This window comes from Lactuca virosa, chromosome 9, assembly GCF_052849685.1.
Source record: "Lactuca virosa cultivar CGN04683 chromosome 9, Lactuca_virosa_CGN04683_v6, whole genome shotgun sequence".
In the NCBI taxonomy this organism is placed as follows: Eukaryota; Viridiplantae; Streptophyta; class Magnoliopsida; order Asterales; family Asteraceae; genus Lactuca; species Lactuca virosa.
The window spans coordinates 77,094,852-77,115,094 of record NC_136434.1 but is presented as its reverse complement, the minus strand read 5'-3'; the positions used below and the strand labels follow the sequence as shown (position 1 = coordinate 77,115,094).

Here is a 20,243-nt window from a genome sequence, read left to right as displayed (position 1 = left end):
AACCTGACCCACTCAGTTTATTTGTATCACAGGTGTCGATATACATTACACTGAGATATTTAAACGAGATGTAGATCACTAGTGTAAATGAATGTAAGTTCTGTTTATGTTTATGTTTCTGTATTAACGATGACATCCCAAATGTTTTAAAATGAATAAAAATACATTTCTTCGGAAATGCTTTGATAACGTATTTATCATGTTTTTCTGGGGACAAATTCCGCAAGATTTTTATTAAAAGAAGTACTCTGATTCTTATAAAGCATAAACAAAATCGGTCTTTTCTGGCCGTGAAAATGGGGATGTCACAGTTCATGTTCGTGAACATGCTAAACGACATCAACGAACGAACATAAATAAACAAAAGATATACAAACATATATGAACATAAACAAACATATAATATAGTAATGCAATCAAACATAATTGAACATATATGAAAATATAAGGAACTTAAACGAACGAACATAAACAAACATAAACAAACGTTTATAAATATAATTGAAAGAACAAGACCATTATTCATGTTCGTTCATTTAATTAAACGAACGAGAATTTGTGTTCATCTTCGTTCATTTACTAAAATAAATGAACTTTCCGCCGAACAGTTCACGAACAATTCGTTGAACGTTCGGTTCGTTTACACCCTTATTGGTCAGGTGTTAGAAAATATTTGTTGGAAGCTCATAATTTGTGTTGTTTTAAATTTTATTTTAAAGTTTCAATATTTTATTTCTACTTAGGCTATCCCTATTAATGACTGGCTCACTAATAAAAAGTCAAAAAGGAAAATAAAAATTAAATATTTTGTGGTGAACTAGGTCGTGGGCACAACCCAAAATCACAAAGGCTCACCATTTTCAACTTTAAACAAAGCAACGTGTCCATCAATTATTGGTGGTGATAAATCAATTTTTATAATTAAAGCTAATTTTATTAGTAACTACAATCAATTTATAGTAAAAAATGAAATAAAATATATCAAAATACATAATTAGTTTTTCTCTATAAAATAAGACGAATATTAATATAATAATTTAATATATTTTTTTTATTATAAAACTGGATTGGATTAGATTGCTAATGAAAAAGATTGTGTTTAATTAAGTTGTAGATTGAAAGAGAAAGAAATTGTTTTTTAATAGATAATTGGGTTGGGTTGGATTCTAGATGATGATAGTCTTATATTCATATCTATGTGAGATGGTGACAATTGTTATATTTTGATAAAATTAATAATATTTTAAAATATTTATCATCATTTCATATCACTTAAAATAGTTTCTAAAAACAACTTAGGTTTTTTGAAAAACATATGTGGTATTTCTTGAAAACATAAATTTATAACTACTTAAAACCTAATTTCCATCCATAATGGTTCTGCATTTTAGAACACTTAAAACATTAAAGTTATAAAACACTATGTTAGATTTCTACAAAGTTTGAATCATTTAAAGCTAATATTGTATGAATTTTATATAAATTTTATGTCATATGTTTTATAATCTAAACTGTCTTTTGCTAGAACCTGATTTCGACAACTAAAGGTTTTTGAATTTTGGAAAACGTAAAATATATATGAAAGTTATAGAACATTACGTTAGGTTTCTACAAAACTTCGAATCGGTTCATTACCAACATATGATTTTTTAAAATAGTGTATTGCTTTCAAAACAGAGCAATTATCTTTAGTTATGTTTAGGGATTGTATGTCGTGTTTGGCTTGCGGGTTAGAATGCTTAATCCGTACACGACCCAAATAAATAATCATATTGTATTGTTCAATCATAACCCGAATATTCCAAACTCTAGACACGACCCGTCTAACTAATTTAATTATACATGTGCATGGGTCGGAAGCTAGAACCACGAAGTGCGTATCTTAGTGCATGTGTCGTCAATAGGATGATAACGATGAAGTGCATTGCCGCATATAGCCATATAGTGTGAAGTCGCGTTTAAGATTTAGGGCAAAATGCAAATACGCCAAATCTGAGAAAAAAAATATTAAAGACATTGAAAATTGTTTTTTCTAATCCTAATATAATATACGAGTCGGCTTTTGACCCCCAAATCCAAGTATTAACCCGAACACGACTTGTATAATAAATTCAGTATGCGGGTTGTGGGTTGGCGGGTCAAAAAACCAACCCATACTTGTTTATTTATGTGTCAGGTTCGTGTCGTGTTGAGATTTGACACCTCTAATTATATGGATATGAATACATAAAAGAACGGAACTTCACGTAGAGAGATCCAAATACTAACCACAAGACCACACTATGCGATCAATATAAGAATAACATACGTGTATAGTTCTTAGAGTGAAGACCACAAGTAATGTGATTTGTAAACATGTAAGATTGTATTATGGTAGTCAAGAAAGAGTGATCAACCATAGAATAGTAGAACTAAGATTATCTATTAGATATATACTTATTTTAAGGAATGCCCTTTTATGTTACAGTTGTCACAAATGGTGTGATAGACATCCTCGATTTAATTGAAGACGAATATTTTGTGATACATAACACAAAAGTTATGATAACAAAAGTATATGTTATGTTGCTAAATGATACATCCGATAAAAGATGTATATGTTGGAACTAGAGCTCCAAAAGTGATTAAAATGTCAAAGGACGTGAACAAATAGAGTTTTTTTAAGTAGTAACTATATATGATCTCATGATTAATAACATTATTTCATTTATTTGAGATAAAATAATAAGATGATAATTTTGACTTGAAAATTAAAGGACATCATTACAAACAAAGATTTTAAAAAAAAAATTGAAAATTTTGCTTAAAGTATATAACTCATTGTAAAACCAAAAAGATGCATTGTTATGTTTTCATATGGGACAAATATACACAAAATGAATATAAAATGGTAACTGGTTGATGTATTCTATATGGTCGAAAGAATTGTTAACAAACGAAGCCTTATGGAAATTTGTTTCCTATAAGAAGATGATTCTCATAGAAGATTGTGACAAAAAGAGATAACGACAATAAATATGTTGAACTAGTTGGGTACAATATTGTATCATTTGCGAAGTCATACAATATACTTTCTCGTATTGCGTATGGTGTAGATCACCATAGTTGTTGTACGTATGGGGAAGTCAATGTTTAAACAACCTCCTTTTTAACATGACTCCCGAAATATAGAATACAAGATACCTTTTGGTTTAAAAATAGATAAAACATATGTATATGCTTGAAATGTTGACGTGTCTTGCTAAAGAATGTGAGAATTGGTTTGTACACAAACCATTAGGGGCGGTCCCGGTGTGGTGTGGTGTGGTGTCTGGTGTGGCATCCACAACACCTACCTTTCGAGTATGTAGTGTAAATTTTTTTCGATTTTTTAAAATATTTACATGTTGTGTCACTACGTAAAAAAATCGTATAACTACGTAAAAAAATGTGTCACTCTATCGGGAATTACCAAGCCTAAAAAAATATTACAAGTTTACAACTAATAATTAGCCACATAGGAGCCTAATGTTTTAATCCATTATTTTCTATTAGTTGTATTTATAGCCCAAAGCGCCAAATAAAAAATAAATTTGACAAAATAGCCTAATCCTAATTGCTTGAAAGACTGAAAGTGTTCGGCTAGGAAAAAAAACTCATGAGGCAACCTCTTTTCCTTCCTGTTCGGCTGTTCCTTTGTGTCCCCCCCCCCCCCCCCCCCACCTTGCATCGAGGCATCTACAATCGAAAAAACTAAAGGAGTAAAGGGCAACGCTCCGTTTCTTGATTACCAAAATCGACTTTATCGATCATCATTTACTGTAACTCTAAGTTCAAAGCCTTAGAATGAAGCAAGTAAGTATTATTGATACTTTGAAATTTTACCAATTCTTATATGTATTTGAAATTGCTATATTTTTACTGAAGTTATTGCTTGACTTTAATGAAATTGATATGTTTTATCGAAGTTATTGTTTGATTAGGTTAAATTGCTATTTTTTTATTGAATTTATTGTTTGATAAGGTGAAATTTCTTTGTTTTATTGAAGTTATTGTTTGATTAGGTGTAATTGTTATGTTTTTATAGGTTAAACTAAGTGGTTGTTTTTACCAAAATACAAAGACCTAATCCTAATGAAAGTGGTGAAGGATGTTCCCAAACACCAATCACCAATCAAGCAATCCCTTCGGTTTCTAATTCTTATGCAACTCCACAAACACCAATCATCAATCAATCAATCCATTCGGTTTCTAATGCAACTCCACAAACACCATGCTCTAATGAACCTAATGATAATGTTGACCTTTTGAAAGATCTTCCAAAGGACCCGAAGGATAGGCCAAAGATTACAAGTTACAAATCAAATGTAAGAGATGATGTAAGAAGAGCGTATTTGCTTCAAGCACCTTGTCAAATTAGGGTACATAAGATTCCAAAAAATAAAACAAGTGATAGATGTAGAATATTATTTCCTTCATGGTTTGATGATTTTGATTGGTTGGAATATAGTGTGAAAAATAAAGCATATTGTTTATATTGTTATATGTGTGGAGACCTCATAAATCAAAGAGGAGGGAGAGATGCATTTGTTTCCCAAGGTTCTGATACTTGGAGTAAAAAAGATGCATTTCGGACTCATGTGGGTAGTGTTGATATTTTTCACAACAAAACAAGAGAAAAATGTGAATTTTGATTGAGAGAAAAACAAGCTATTAATGTAGTCTTGAGGAGGCCAACCGAAACGGATGACCATAAATATAAAGCTTGATTACGTGTTTCTATTATTGTTGTTAGACTTTTATTGAATATCAACTTACAGTTTTGTGGTTATGACGAGTCGGTTAACTTAGAAAATAGAGGGCTTTATATTGAAGTGTTAAAAGCCATTCGAGAGACTGGTGAAGATATTTTCAACAATACTTTAGAAAATGCTCCTAAAAACAATCAATTTATTAGCCCTAAAATTCAAAAAGAACTAGTGCAATGTTTTACACAAGAAGTCCTTTTGAGTATTTGCCAAGAGATTGGTTAAGATGCATTTTCTTTATTGGTTGATGAAGCTAGTGATATTTCTACAAAGAAACAAATGGCTGTTGTTTTGCGATATGTCGATAGTCTTGGCTTTGTGAAGGAAAGATTCATTGGACTTGTGTACGTGAAGGATACATCATCCTTGACACTCAAAAACGCCATAAATGAAAGTACTTACAAGTAGTAAGTTGAGTTTTAGTTAGGTAATCTATTCTTTACTTTTTTGTTATTTCAATTTAATTTAATTTGCTTTATGTGTTATATATATATATATATATATATATATATATATATATATATATTGTTTTAATATATATGAGGACAAGGTTACGATGCGGCTCGCAATATGCGAGAGGAATTCAATGGTTTGAAAGCTTTGATATTATAAGTGAATGACACAACTTTTTATTTTCATTGCTTTGCACACCAACTTCAATTAGTGGTTATGACTGTAGCAAAGAAGCATGATGGTGTTAGTGACTTTTTTGAGCAAATTTTGTTGGTGGTTAATGGTATTTGTGCCTCGTGTAAAAGAAAATACTTACTGCGGGAACAAGCAAGAGAAAGGATGCAAAAAGGCTTGTGTAGTGGTGAACTTGAAGCCGAAAGAGGGTTAAATCAAGAGACTACACTTTTTCGAGCAGGAGATACAAGATGGGGTTCACATTTCAACACACTCACAAGTTTGATGAAGTTTTTTGCAAATGTTCTTGTAGTTTTAGATTTTGTGAAAGAGGAGGGAGGGTCATTGGAAAACTGTCAACAAACGTCCAGAATCTTATCATATTTTAAATCATATGAGTTCGTTTTTTTACTTACATATGATATATGACATTTTACGCCTCACGGGTACATTGTCAATGCAGCTTCAAAGAAAAGATCTAGACATTTTAGAAGCGGCTTCGATGGTTAGAGGGACAATGGAGGCATTGCAATCTTTTAGAAACACAGGGTTTGCTAGCATTTTGCCAAAGGTATCATCTTTTTGTCAAATACACAATATTAATACTTTAGATATGGAAGAGTTGTATGTTGAGAAACCGTAAGACTACAAAGACTAATAGATTTCATTTTGATGTTGAAATCTTCAACACGGTGGTGGATATGCAACTTACAGAATATCGGGACCGAAGTCCGGAACTAACTAGGGCCTTGCCAACTGCATTGGACCGAAGTCCGGAACTAGCTAGGGCCTTGCCCACTGCATCGGACCGAAGTCCAGAACTAGCTAGGGCCTTGCCCACTGCATCGGATCGAAGTCCGGAACTAGCTAGGGCCTTGTCCACTGTATCGGACCGAAGTCTGGAACTAGCTAGGGCCTTGCCCACTGCATCGGACCGAAGTCCGGAACTGACTGAACAGAGCATAACATAGCATATAATATGAACACATATACTGCATACTGCATCGGACCATAGTCCGGAACACATAACACATACCATGCCTGTATCACAAAGACACCAAGCATACTGAACTACTGCATCGGACCGTAGTCCGGAACTACTACTAACTAAACGGGCCGGCATTGTGGCCGTAGACCCGTTCCTACTGGAAGGGAACTCACCTCGCACTGCTGAACTCTGCTGACACTCCTCTGGCTGCTGATTGGAAATTCCCGAACTGCTGACCCTTCGGCTTCCCGAACTACCAATACCAAACATCACTTAGTCCAGTACGAAAAATCCTTCTTAGGGTAAAATGACCATTCTACCCCTAGTCCAACCTGGTCCATATCTAAAGCCCAAACTAAGGCCCAATACTAAGTAAGCTTCCCAAGCCCACTAGTGGCCCATTAATGGCCTAATTGGCTACATTGGGCCCAATCCCTTTATTGGGCCTTACCCTAAGCCCAACACATATACTTGGCCCATAATCACTGACTCCTGATGGCCCAATAAGGTCCAAAGACCTATAGTCCAAAGCACAGCCCACACCGAGGCCCAAATGCTCGAAACCCAAACTAGGAGCGTTACGCGGGGCGTACTCCAATGTACGCTTAGCGTACAGGCTTGACGACGAGTACGTTGGGCCTACCTGCACGTACGCTCAACGTAGTACCCAGTTAATCCATCTTTCCATTAAGTGCTTAATACTCCAATTCAGAGGCTACAAACTCAGATTCATGTCTTATTTCATGTCTTAAACCATAAAGTCGCTTACTTTATGGATTCCATGACTCACATAAGCTCCAACTCCAAAAACCATAATCTATTTCCATGGAGAAAGATCTTAACTCATACATGAACTCATTTGGACCATCAAGATATCAACTTTCTGTTCTAGGGAGTCATTTAGCACCAAGGGAGGAAACCATTGGTCTGGAAATCGTATTTAAGCCATAAAGCTTTCACCTTTGGACCAAAAACTAAACCATACTAGATCTAAGCACCCTTAAGTAAAGTTGTGAGCTTTATACCTTCAAAGTGTTCCAGAAGATGATGTTATCTCAGATCTATAAGCTCTGGCCTCCAAGGTTCCTCCTTGCCACTCTTCTTCTTTTCTCTTCCAAGCTTTAAACCACCAAACTAAGCTTCCCAAGGTCAAGATCTCACAAAATGAAGGGTTGGGGCGTTCTAGGGTTTCTCTGAAGTTGGGGAGGCTGATAAGGGGGCTAGGGTTGGAGCCATTATGTTCCTTATATAGTGGCACACCCTAGAAATAGGGTTTTAAGACTCTGAGTGTACGCTGGGCGTACCTCTCGTACGCTGGGCGTACGCCTCCCCGCACCCGCGATCACTTGCTCCATTACGCTGGGCGTAACCCAGCTTACGCTGGGCGTACCCACGCACATTCCAAATTGCATGCATGGCCTTCCATACGAACTTTTCTCCATAAGGGCTATTATTACCAAAATCTTCAAAGTGTCATAACTCCTTCGTTCTAGATCCGTTTCCGATGAACTTTATATCTACGGAAAGATGGCGAGAAGCCCTATGCTTCTAACAACACACCCCGGCCCGAAACCTTCTCGAATGAAACTCAAAACCCATAAATGACCAAAACACCCCTAGCCTTAACTTCTGGTTCCATAAATGAATGCTTTTCCGAACAGGGTGTTACAACTCTCCCCCACTTAAACTAGACTTCGTCCTCAAAGTCTGCTATGGCCAACTATTCTGCAATCTACTCACAGCCTTCCTGTCCGATACTCGCTTCGCCTGCTCAGCCAAATCCTCAGAGGACTGCCTCCAATGGCCTTCTGCCCAGTCATTCCGGCTAAAACTAGTCCTTGTAGATAATAATTCGGGTGCACTCTAATCCCGCCAATCCTGAGAACACAACTTACTCAACCGACAATCCTTCCGGTACTCCCCGTGTACTTATGCTGAACATCCTAGGGATTCACCCCTCTTTTCCTTGTGCGTTTTCTGGCCTTCCCAAGGCAACGTTCCATAATCAACCACCTCCTCTATTGTCGTGAAGGACATACCCCTCACGGTATCCATTACTCCAGCCACTCCCAGTGCTGGTCACTACTGCCGGTACTCACTGAATACTTCTTACTACTATAACTTGCTGTTAAGCACCCATCCCAGCGAATGGATCAGATAATCCTTCGAGTAAAAGATTCATCCCTGCAACGGTTAGACTCATACGAGAGCTGCGCAACAGGGTCAAATCCTTCCCTCTGAGATTATTCAACCCTGCTACGAGAGGCGTAGCACTTCTCGGTCACTAGCTGCCTCATACCCTACTTCTCTTATCATTACCACCACTAACTGAAAATTCTGATGTCCCTTATCCGCCTTCCGGATTAACTAAGACCACCCTGGTCCCAACTGATCTGTCAATATCTGGGTTACCGGACTCCCACCGGTTACTACACCCAATACAATCTCTTAGTCGCTCCCAACGACTTCCGAAAGAACTTCGGCTATCTAAAATGCTCTATCTACTCTGCCACTCTGGCGCTACAAGTCCTGGGATCCTCGATCCCCTATCTTGACCCTAAGGTCCTTACCAGGTCCCACCTGCGCTACTATAATCCCACGGGCCTCGCAACAAGATCACATGTACTCTATCTGAAATTCGTTGTCTCTAGATTATCTGAATCCCTAACAGACCACTCATACTGAATCATTATAGATCAACCCCGAAGTGGGTGACTTAGCATTACTCAACAATCTGTTACGCTTACCATACATGAGATCCTCAAATACCATTACTGCTGGAGGCCCAAAACTGTCTGAAACACTGATCTGCCTGAAACACTAAACACTGAACTGCCTGAAATACTGAACTGCCTGAAACACTGAACACTGAACTGCCTGAAATAGCATGTTGTTATAGGGCCGCTTTCCAAAATCGATCGAGACCTTCCCGGCCTCAATTCATCCGTCAGGCATCTGAAATACTGGGCTCTAGCCCGTCTGCGGCGTCAAAAGACTCCCACTTAGTCGCCTCACACAACTTCCGAATGAAATCCTTCTCTGGAACTAGTTGCCACTAGTTACCATGCCACTGAGGCTCTAATAACTTTCTGCTCTAACTGATCGAGTCCATACATCGAATCCTGACGTCACCAAACCCAAGGCTAAAAGTGATTGCTACATGATCATTGGTAGCCTTATGTCATGAGGACCTTAAGCAGTCCACTGCTTCCTTGCTCTCTTAGCTGTAGCGGCGATTCTACAGTCTCATCACTGGCTTAATCAGATCTAATCCGTCTGGGTAATTCCGAAATCCAATCCGTGGATTTCCATATCTTCACTTCTACACCCGAACTGGTGGGCACTATTGTCCTCTCCGCGTCCTAACAACGCACTCATGCTATCTACCAATCTAGTGAATGCTACGGCTACACCCGCAGACTTACAACACTCTATCACTATCTGGCTGCTAGTGAATGCTACGGCTACACCCGCAGACTTACAACACTCAAACACTATCTGGCTGCTAGTGAATGCTACGGCTACGCCCACAGACTTACAACACTCAAACACTATCTGGCTGCTAGTGAATGCTACGGCTACACCCGCAGACTTACAACACTCTAACACTATCTGGCTGCTAGTGAATGCTATGGCTACACCCGCAGACTTACAACACTTTAACACTATCTCATTCGTTGATTATTAATCTGAACACATCTGACGTCGAGCATACGCGCGACCTAACATCCAAAACTGAACCCATGTCCTGACTGGGATCCCCAGACTGATTCACTAAGGCTTTCTAGTAAACATCACGGGAACGCAATCTCCTTATTGGTAAGTTTTTCCGAACTTCCATCTCACACTATCCTCAATCATACAGCTGCTTGAGCTGTCTTCCTTCCAACCAAAGATGCAAAACTTATCCCAGTTTCAAAACTGCTCCTACTTCTGAATCCTTGGATGATCCTCCCCCACTTTGATTCAACTAACGTCTTACATCACACAATACTGGAAGGATTCTCAATCCTTCTTACTATTCTATGCCCAATCTGCTGAAACCACGCTTACCATTGCTAGTGTTTCAATACTAGCCAGTCCAAAAGATTACACCACCTCCAAGAACCCGAATAAATCTCCGGTAATAATCCGCTAAATCCAGGAAGCTCCGAATCTCAATTGGAGACCTCGGAATCTCCCTCTGCGTCACGGCCTCTATCTTGGCCAGAACGACTAGGATACCCTTCTGATTAACAAGGTGCCCAAGAAATTACACCTCGCGCAACCAGAGCTCACATTTGGAGTACCTTGCAAAAGGTCTCTCCCTCCTCAAAGTCTCTAGCACCTCCCTCAGGTGCTTCTCGTGCTGCCCTTCGGCCTTGGAATAAACCAAGTTGACACTGTAGTCTCCTAATCCCGTAATTTGGGAAATGATCTTTCGCTATCCGTAAATAATTCTTGGTATGCAATTAGCATATGCCATTTCTTGGAAGTATAATTCAAACACAAACCAAGGATAACCCAGAGTCACACTTAATCAAACCCTTGGAACAAAAGGCTCCCTTGTGTAGTTTCCCGCAAGTGTTGTACTGAATCTAACCCTGCTGGTCTCTCAAAAGCTGATCCAAAATCTAGGGTCTCCTCCCGAGACCCCTCAATATAAGCAACTAATCAGATTCCCTCTTACCAATGTGCTCCAAGTCCATACCTCGTTCTCAAGTCCAAGAAGTCATATCATTCAGGGTCTTGCACCCCGAGATACTCATGATCTCCCTGCTATCATTCTACAGTATGTTCTGATAACTTACCTTCTTCATTTCCTCATCTGCTGCATACTGTGGTACCATATAAGCTCTTTTCCGAGACTTGGCAGTGACCTCTGCCACAGTTTCAGTCGTCTGGTGGAGATCTAACGACTCATTCGCCAACTGCTGCGCCTCAATCGCCTGGGCACACTCTGCCCAGAATCTGGTCTAAAAGTCATCCCATGACACAGCATCAACCGCATCATCACTCAACTCACTACCAACCTCTTCCTATCAATCTCGTGCTCTATCCCTCAGGAGACAGGAAGTAAGTCAGATCTTGTCTCCTTTCGAGACAATGTCTGGCACAAAAGTGTTGGCGACATCTGCCAACCATCCGCTGCTAACAATGGGGTCCCTAACCCCCATGACAATCTGAAGATTCACAAGCTCTGAACTCCCGAAACATCAATGTACGCGTCCCTATCATGACTGCTATCTCAGTGCAGAATGCACTCGACCTCTCGTCACAAATCTCTAAAATGCTCTCCTTGATCACAATGAAGATCAAAGGAGTCTGATCAATGATACTGCACATACTCTCAGATGAAATGGACTCCCTCATCTGACCATCAAGTTGCCCGGCTGCAGAGTCCGAGCCTGATCCCTCGTCGACGCCAGAACTACCATCTGGTCTACCACGTAGCGTCACTATACTCGGTAATATACCATCACTAACATCACAATGCTCATCAAAACTCGAGGGATCTCACACACTACAAGTTTCCTGGATTCATCTCAGCCTTCCTTGATTCGAGTACGGATCCTCTGCTTTCAGTAGTACGGGCCCATACTACCTTCCACATCTATCCGTACTTTCCTCAAGAACTGCCTTGACTCCACCAAGTCCCTTCTACTACTACTGCTGATCTAATACTAAACTCATCCTAGGCTTGCCCCAGGGTAATCACCAACCCACTCTCCGCCATCAGCTGCATAAGAAGTCCCTGCTTTCTTCCCCTAACTAGCTCACGAATACTATTACATATTACTCAGACTAGATAATTCTTCGAATGAGAGACCCTACTCTACAACGGTTGGACTCAGAAAAGAGCTGCGAAATAGAGCTAGACTTAACCTTCTGAAATTATTTAGTCCTTGCAATATGCAACGTAACATATTCGTTTACTACTTAGTGAAAGATAGCTAAGACTCCTAAAAGCACAAAGCAAGCAGCATTCGAGCATCGAGTACACATAATCAAGCATATACTACTCTGGCTATCATACTGACTAATCTGTACTAGCATGCAGTTCTCATAAAGCTGAACACATATAACAGGCAAATAAGGCATCCTTCCTAGATCCTTAGTCCTAATCTAGCATGCTGTCCTGATAAAGCTAATAATCATATCATAACATGAAATTGTATGTGTAATTTGGGAGTACTTACTCGAGCTCGGCTAATTGCATGCACCACACCCTTTTCTCTTTTCAAAATTCTTTTCGCTTTTTCTAAAACTCTTTTCTTTATACTTTTTCTAAAATTGTTTTCTTTTCTCAAAATCCTTTTGTAAACATGGTTTTTCTCTTGAAAACTTTATACCACTTCCTTAGTTTGAGTTCAGACACACCCGAGAGTGTGCCCGAATCCCTCAAACCAAGGCTCTGATACCAACTTGTAACATCCCAAAAATACAGTCTGAAAATTTCGTTTTAAATCAGTAATAAAACCATAGTCATCATACGTCATAGAAAAATCACAACAATGTATCTCAGAATAATATAGCAACTGTCATGTATATCAGAGTATAAACATCCCAGACTGAACAAATGGTGTGTGCACTGCAATCTTCCCGAGCTCCTCATTTGAAAACTGAGTACCTGAAACAAAAACTGAAAACTGTAAGCACGAAGCTTAGTGAGTCTCCCCAACTACCACATACCATACAATAACATATAAAGTACATACTAGGCCTTGCCCATTGCATCAGACCGAAGTCCGGAACCGACTAGGACCTTGCCCACTGCATCGGACCGAAGTCCGGAACTAACTAGGGCCTTGCCCACTGCATCACAATGAAGTCCGGAACTAACTAGGGCCTTGCCCACTGCATCGGACCGAAGTCCGGAACTAGCTAGGGCCTTGCCCACTGCATCGGACCGAAGTCCGGAACTAGCTAGGGCCTTGCCCACTGCATCGGACCGAAGTCCGGAACACATATACATACCATGCCTGTATCACAAAGACACCAATCATACTGAACTACTGCATCAGACCGTAGTCCGGAACTACTACTAACTAAACGGGCCGTCATTGTGGCCGTAGACCCGTTCCTACTGGAAGGGAACTCACCTCGCACTGCTGAACTCTGCTGATACTCCTCTGGCTGCTGATTGGAAATTCCCGAACTGCTGACCCTTCGGCTTCCCGAACTACCAATACCAAACATCACTTAGTCCAGTACGAAAAATTCTTCTTAGGGTAAAATGACCATTCTACCCCTAGTCCAACCTGGTCCATATCTAAAGCCCAAACTAAGGCCCAATACTAAGTAAGCTTCCCAAGCCCACTAGTGGCCCATTAATGGCCCAATTGGCTACATTGGGCCCAATCCCTTTATTGGGCCTTACCCTAAGCCCAACACATATACTTGGCCCATAATCACTGACTCCTGATGGCCCACTAAGGCCCAAAGACCTATAGTCCAAAGCACATCCCACATCGAGGCCCAAATGCTCGAAACCCAAACTGGCAGCGTTACGTGGGGCGTACTCCAATGTACGCTTAGCGTACAGGCTTGACGACGAGTACGCTGGGCGTACCTGCACGTACGCTCAACGTAGTACCCTGTTAAGCCATCTTTCCATTAAGTGCTTAATACTCCGATTCAGAGGCTACAAACTCAGATCCATGTCTTATTTCATGTCTTAAACCATAAAGTTGCTTACTTTATGGCTTCCATGACTCACATAAGCTCCAACTCCAAAAACCATAATCTATTTCCATGGAGAAAGATCTTAACTCATACATGAACTCATTTGGACCATCAAGATATCAACTTTCTGTTCTAGGGAGTCATTTAGCACCAAGGGAGGCAACCCTTGGTCTGGAAATCAGATTTAAGCCATAAAGCTTTCACCTTTGGACCAAAAACTAAACCATACTAGATCTAAGCACCCTTAAGTAAAGTTGTGAGCTTTATACCTTCAAAGTGTTCCAGAAGATGATGTTATCTCAGATCTATAAGCTCTGGCCTCCAAGGTTCCTCCTTGCCACTCTTCTTCTTTTCTCTTCCAAGCTTTAAACCACCAAACTAAGCTTCCCAAGGTCAAGATCTCACAAAATGAAGGGTTGGGGCGTTCTAGGGTTTCTCTGAAGTTGGGGAGGCTGATAAGGGGGCTAGGGTTTGAGCCATTATGTTCCTTATATAGTGGCACACCCTAAAAATAGGGTTTTAAGACTCTGAGCGTACGCTGGGCGTACGCCTCCCCACACCCGCGATCACTTGCTCCATTACGCTAGGCGTAACCCAGCTTATGCTTGGTGTACCCACGCACGTTCCAAATTGCATGCATGGCCTTCCATGCGAACTTTTCTCCATAAGGGCCATTATTGCCAAAATCTTCAAAGTGTCATAACTCCTTCGTTCTAGATCCATTTCCGATGAACTTTATATCTACGGAAAGATGGCGAGAAGCCCTATGCTTCTAACAACACACCTCGGCCCGAAACCTTCTCGAATGAAACTCAAAACCCATAAATGACCAAAACACCCCTAGCCTTGACTTCTGGTTCCATAAATGAATGCTTTTCCGAACAGGGTGTTACACATTTGATGGTTAGTATGGGGAAACATCGGTCCTATCCTTTGGTTTATAAGTTTTTAAAGTTGGCTTTGATATTACCCGTAGCGACCACAAGTATAGAAAGATGTTTTTCAAAGATGAAGCTCTTGAAGCCTGACTTGCGCAACAAAATTGGCGATGACTTTTTGAATGACGCGTTGCTTTGCAATGTTGAGACTGAAACACTTGCGAAAGTTAAAAATTAAAAAGTAATGAAACGGTTTCAAAAGATGTCTGCACGAAGAGGACAAATTTAAATTTTAATAGATCGTTGTTATGTTTTTAACTTTTTGTGTAATAGATCGCTTTTTTTGTATTAAATGTAATAAATTATTTTTAATTTTATATTATATTTGAGCGGAAAAAAAATTCGTCAACACCTACTATCAATTTCTGCGTCCGTCCCTACAAACAATTGTGTTTTTTCGATAGAAATATGTACCAATTTCATGTTTGTAAATTTAGAATCAAATGGTAATTCATTATTTGAAGAGTTGTTTCCATAAAATCCAAAAATATAAGATGAACTTCAGTTTTCTTTTAATATTTAAGATGAAATTTATAAGAATAACTATATGAAAAAAATTATTTGTTTTGGTAATTCATTCCATATTTAACAATATTGAAATTATCAATTTCCTAAAGTCTAAGTTTTTATGATAATATACATTGGTAGCCAATAGTGACAGATTTAGGATTATAATATGTACTGTTTGTCTGTTTATATTTTGTTTGAATTTTAAGCTTAAAAATTTATAAATAAATACTTGTTTTGTAAGAACAGTCGTAGAAGGCTGTTGAAAATTACATATCAACAAGTTGCTTTCCATAACTTACGACATGTTGTCAACTTGAGCATACAAAGTTGCTTTGAGTAGAGATGGTCAAATACTCCAAGCTTACTCAATAGCATGACAATGCTTCATATTTGGTCGATAAAGCAAATTAAAAATTTTCTGAAATCCGATAACCTTAATTGTTTTTTTTTCTCGTAAAATTTCATTCGTGTACCTTAAATCACTATCACTGCAATCAAATAAGATTATTGATGTTTGTGTTTTCTTCTTCACACTTTCGTTCTGCTTCATCATGGAGAATTGATCCAACATATTGAAGTTTTTTTTTTGGATTGATATGTGTAGCCTATAGACATACCTATTCTATATATATATATATATATATATATATATATATATATATATATATATATATATATATATATATATATATATATATATATATATATATATATCATGTATTCTTAAAAATTCGTTTTTGAGGTTGAAATCAACCTTATTTATGAATTGTAGAAATATGTTTAAAGTTTAAACAAGAACCCAAAAAGAAGTTAGGTATCAATTAGGAACCAAACTCATAGTTATTAAATTGTGAATCCAGACTATTTTGTTGAAAATGGTGGCGGTAACCTTAAATAACACCACATTATATGAAATATATTTACAGTTTAATAATTGTGAATTCACTGAATTCGTAGTTTAATAACTGCAATGGTTTGATGTTATACGCTTATTTACGCTATTCATAATTACTGTGAACTTGGTTTCCAAGTGGTTCCTAACCTTTTTTTTTTGTTCTTCTTGAATCGTATCTATATTAGTTCATAGTTATGTATCCTATTCTGCTCATATTTCTAGTATTATCATTAATGTTAACTTAGTAGATAACATTCTCAACCATGTGATAATAATATAAAGTTTCTATCGTTTTTTGAACTATAATGGAACCACAAAGAACCACAAGATTCAACATTTACTATTAATTATTTGGAAAATAATGAACAGGAAAAAGACAAAAACACAAAAAAAATAGGCCATGGTGTATTATCTGTAATGTTGGATTGATGTATGCAATAATTATGAGATGGTATCCTATATAATTTCTCGACTATTTTCTTCTCCCCGTTTCCCAAATTAGCAAGTTTTGATTTTCAAAATTTTCAACATCATTCCTATGAATGACACAATAAATCAGCATTATTTGTGAAGTAACTTCGTAATCAACATTATTAGTTGATTAATATCACTGTGATCATGTGGTGGCTTTAAGGCGATTTTGGAATGATGTTCTTTTTGAAGTTCTTAATATTAAAAAGAATTCATTATATTGATAGATGATTCTTACAATTGGTTTGTGAATATGAATAGGAGATTCTAGCCTTTTTGTTTTTCTACAAAAGTATTTTTTGAGCACTTTTCCCTTTTGGCGGGTAGACGTTTTTCAAGTGCATGTTTCTTTCCGCAAACATGGAAAAAGACAAAAAACATTTAACCACTTCCAAAACAAACAACACCTCAATGTTAGTAGAATGGTTTGGCGTTTAAATCACATACTTTATATTCTTTTATAATTCTTTGTTAGTTTTGCGCTAGCTGCTCAATAAAATCTTTTAGCTCTTAAAAAATCAAACATTATTAGTTACCTTCGAATGATTAGTTTGTTCATAAGTACACAATATATATGCAAGATGCAATTTTGATATAGGTTTTATAAATTTCGATTAAAAATTTGTTCTTTCTTTCTATTATTCTTTCGAAGTTTTATCACTCAAGATTTTCACATTATACAACAAAAGCAATCTCAATTTACTGGGGACCCTATTTAATCATTACAAATTATCAATGGGTTCAAAGTTGGACCCCATATTCGAAATGGTCCATAACCTAGTGTTCCAATTTAAAAGGTCGTTGTGGGGTTTGAAATGGACTCTTCACAAGAAACCAATTTAGAAAGCAAATTACGACGCCAAGAAATAAGAGTAGGAACAAGTAGCCAAAGTTAGAATTTCTTTTCATGTCCAATTTGGACATTTCCGGGTCTATTTTAGAAAACAATAAGTCAATAACCATATCGAACCAAATTGAACCAATATATTTGTTTGGCATAAAAGTCTTGACATTGCAATTTTGTAGTTCATAAAAGTTTAGAAGCATATATACACTCTGTTAAATTGTGGAGACTAATTCACCATTTGACCAAGTTGGGCCGGAGGCAACGCCTAATGAAGAAATTTTTCGTGGGTTAGTTCCTAAATCAGTTTCGCCTTCAAATTTCATAATGGACAGTTTTTCATCAGAGTTTCTGGGTTTGACATTATTGACAAATTTAGATCAACCGATCACTAGTATTATATTCCTTGAATTCGTTTAACTTAATGTATAAGAAAGTCATACGAAAAAATAATAAAATATTCCTCTCATGTTCACTGTGAACGTACCTGATCATTATGATCTTAAAACCACATAAATCGATTGTGTCTTGTTTTTTGTTTTTACTCCGTATGAAATTTTTTATCGATTGTTAAAGGGATTAATTAAACCTAACACACGTCCACATCTATACATGTGACCCGGATAGAAATAAAGGAAATAGTGAGGGATTGAAGCCAAATGACCTTTATGATGACAAATCAAAGCATTGACAATTACGATATATACGATTTTTATATTAAAAATATCAATGATTATAAATATTATTTGAAATTATTATACATACTATTAAAACATATTGCGGTCCTATGATCATTGACTTTGGCTAAAATCGATTGAAATCATCGACTTCAATTGAAACGTGTTTTCCTTTATTGCTTCACCGTATTATGCTCCAATGAAATAAAAGCAAGAAGCTTGTATATTGCACTTGTGTATTGGTTGTATCGGGATTGCCAGAAGAAGGAGAAGAAGTGATGTTCAGACCCCTTTATGATCACAACATCCATCAAGAGATTCAATCTGATCCAATATCATCGATAAAACATTCCACCTCTTAATTTGCAAAACTAATCTTCGATTTCATTCCTAAAACCCATGAATCATCTCGGAACCGTAGAAACTCCAGGTGGTATCAAGGAATCGACATTCAGGAACTCAAATTGAGAACAAATATAAACTTGGGTCGTTGTATTTTCACCCAAAACAAGGGTAAGATGATAGTGATATTGATGGAAATAAAGGCAAAGCAGAGTCTTTAAAAATCTTAATTGGAGAATCAAATCGGTCAATAATGGGATTTTATTGAAAAACTCTATAGAGATCTCTTGAAAAACTCCGTCTTCCTAACATTTTGAACAAATATGTTGTTGAAGGTCATCACTTGCGCAATGTAGCTTTGCCTAATAGAGTTTAGCCGTTTATCAAAAAGATGTTATAATGATCTAGAATAGTATGGAAGCCTATGGAATATTCTAGAACATACCAGAAGACTCAAGAATATTCTAGAGTAACATGGAAGACCCTAGAATGTTATGGAACATTCTAGAAGACTGTGGAAGAAACAAGAACGTCCTAGACTTATCTAGGAAGTTATAGAACATTCTAGAAACATATATAAGCATGTAATAGATATAGATTACAGTAGAAAATTATAGAATAGTCATGAATGTATGTAGCTTGTAGGAAGATCTATAAACTTCCTATGTGGAGGTGGAAACACCTATAAATAGGTGTGGAGCTCATTTGCTCCAAACAATCCCAATATCCAAGTATCCAATAAACACTCAAAGTAAGCAAAGTGTAATAGTCTCTCAAAGTGTAAGTTCTTCTTAAGTGTCTTAATAAAAGAATTGTTGTTTCCCATACAAAAAGAGTCGTGTTCAACAATCTTGTATCAGATCGAGGTTTCTTGATAGTGAGAACGGGTGATTCTCTTCATATCTTGAGTAGTCTGTGACTCTACAAGTTTGGTGTCGAAACTAGCTTGTTTGGTATTACCGAGGTATTGCGAACACGATGGATGATCTCCACGTCGTCAGAGGAATCAAGAAACTCAAAAGAAACTACAATATGTGGGAAACATGTATGAATTCCTATTTACAGGGACAAGATCTATGGGTGGTCGTTGGCGGAAGCGAAATTAAGCCACCTGAGGAAGACGTTAATGGTGCCTTGCGTAAATGGAGAATCAAAGAAGGCAAAGCGATGTTTTCCGTGAAGACCACAGTTAAAGAAGAGATGTTGGAGCATATTCGGGATGACAACACACCGAAAGAAGCATGATACACGTTTGTGATAGTTTCTCAAAGAAGAATGATACTAGACTACAACTTATGTAGAATGAGCTTTTATCAATCTCACAACATGACATGACGATTGCTCAATATTTCCACAAGGTTAAGTCTATATGTTGGAAGATTACTGAACTAGATCTGCAGTCCGTCATTGCAGAAGCTCGAATGAAGAGGATCATCATTCATGGACTGAGGCCAGAATATAGAAGCTTAATTACCGATGTAAAAGGATGACCCATTCAA

The 20,243-nt window shown here is 37.6% G+C and overlaps 1 protein-coding gene across 1 annotated transcript; it reads left to right on the top strand.

The window, feature by feature from the left end:
- Positions 1-5,066: 5,066 nt before the first annotated feature.
- On the top strand, positions 5,067-19,989 carry LOC145139406 (uncharacterized). Its single transcript, XM_079073239.1, has 4 exons — positions 5,067-5,181; positions 5,452-5,723; positions 5,878-5,985; positions 19,810-19,989. The coding sequence occupies exons 1-4, from the start codon at positions 5,067-5,069 to the stop codon at positions 19,987-19,989; spliced, it is 675 nt and encodes a 224-aa protein (XP_078929365.1).
- The last annotated feature ends 254 nt before the right edge of the window (positions 19,990-20,243 follow it).

What these genes read in the sequence shown, in the direction of transcription:
- LOC145139406 (XM_079073239.1), top strand. Translation starts at nt 5,067, where the DNA reads ATGGCTGTTGTTTTGCGATATGTCGATAGTCTTGGCTTTGTGAAGGAA. An exon ending in CAAAAACGCCATAAATGAAA is followed by an intron (nt 5,182 to 5,451) that starts GTACTTACAAGT and finishes AACTTCAATTAG; the next exon opens with TGGTTATGACTGTAGCAAAG. An exon ending in TTGCTAGCATTTTGCCAAAG is followed by an intron (nt 5,986 to 19,809) that starts GTATCATCTTTT and finishes TCCTATTTACAG; the next exon opens with GGACAAGATCTATGGGTGGT.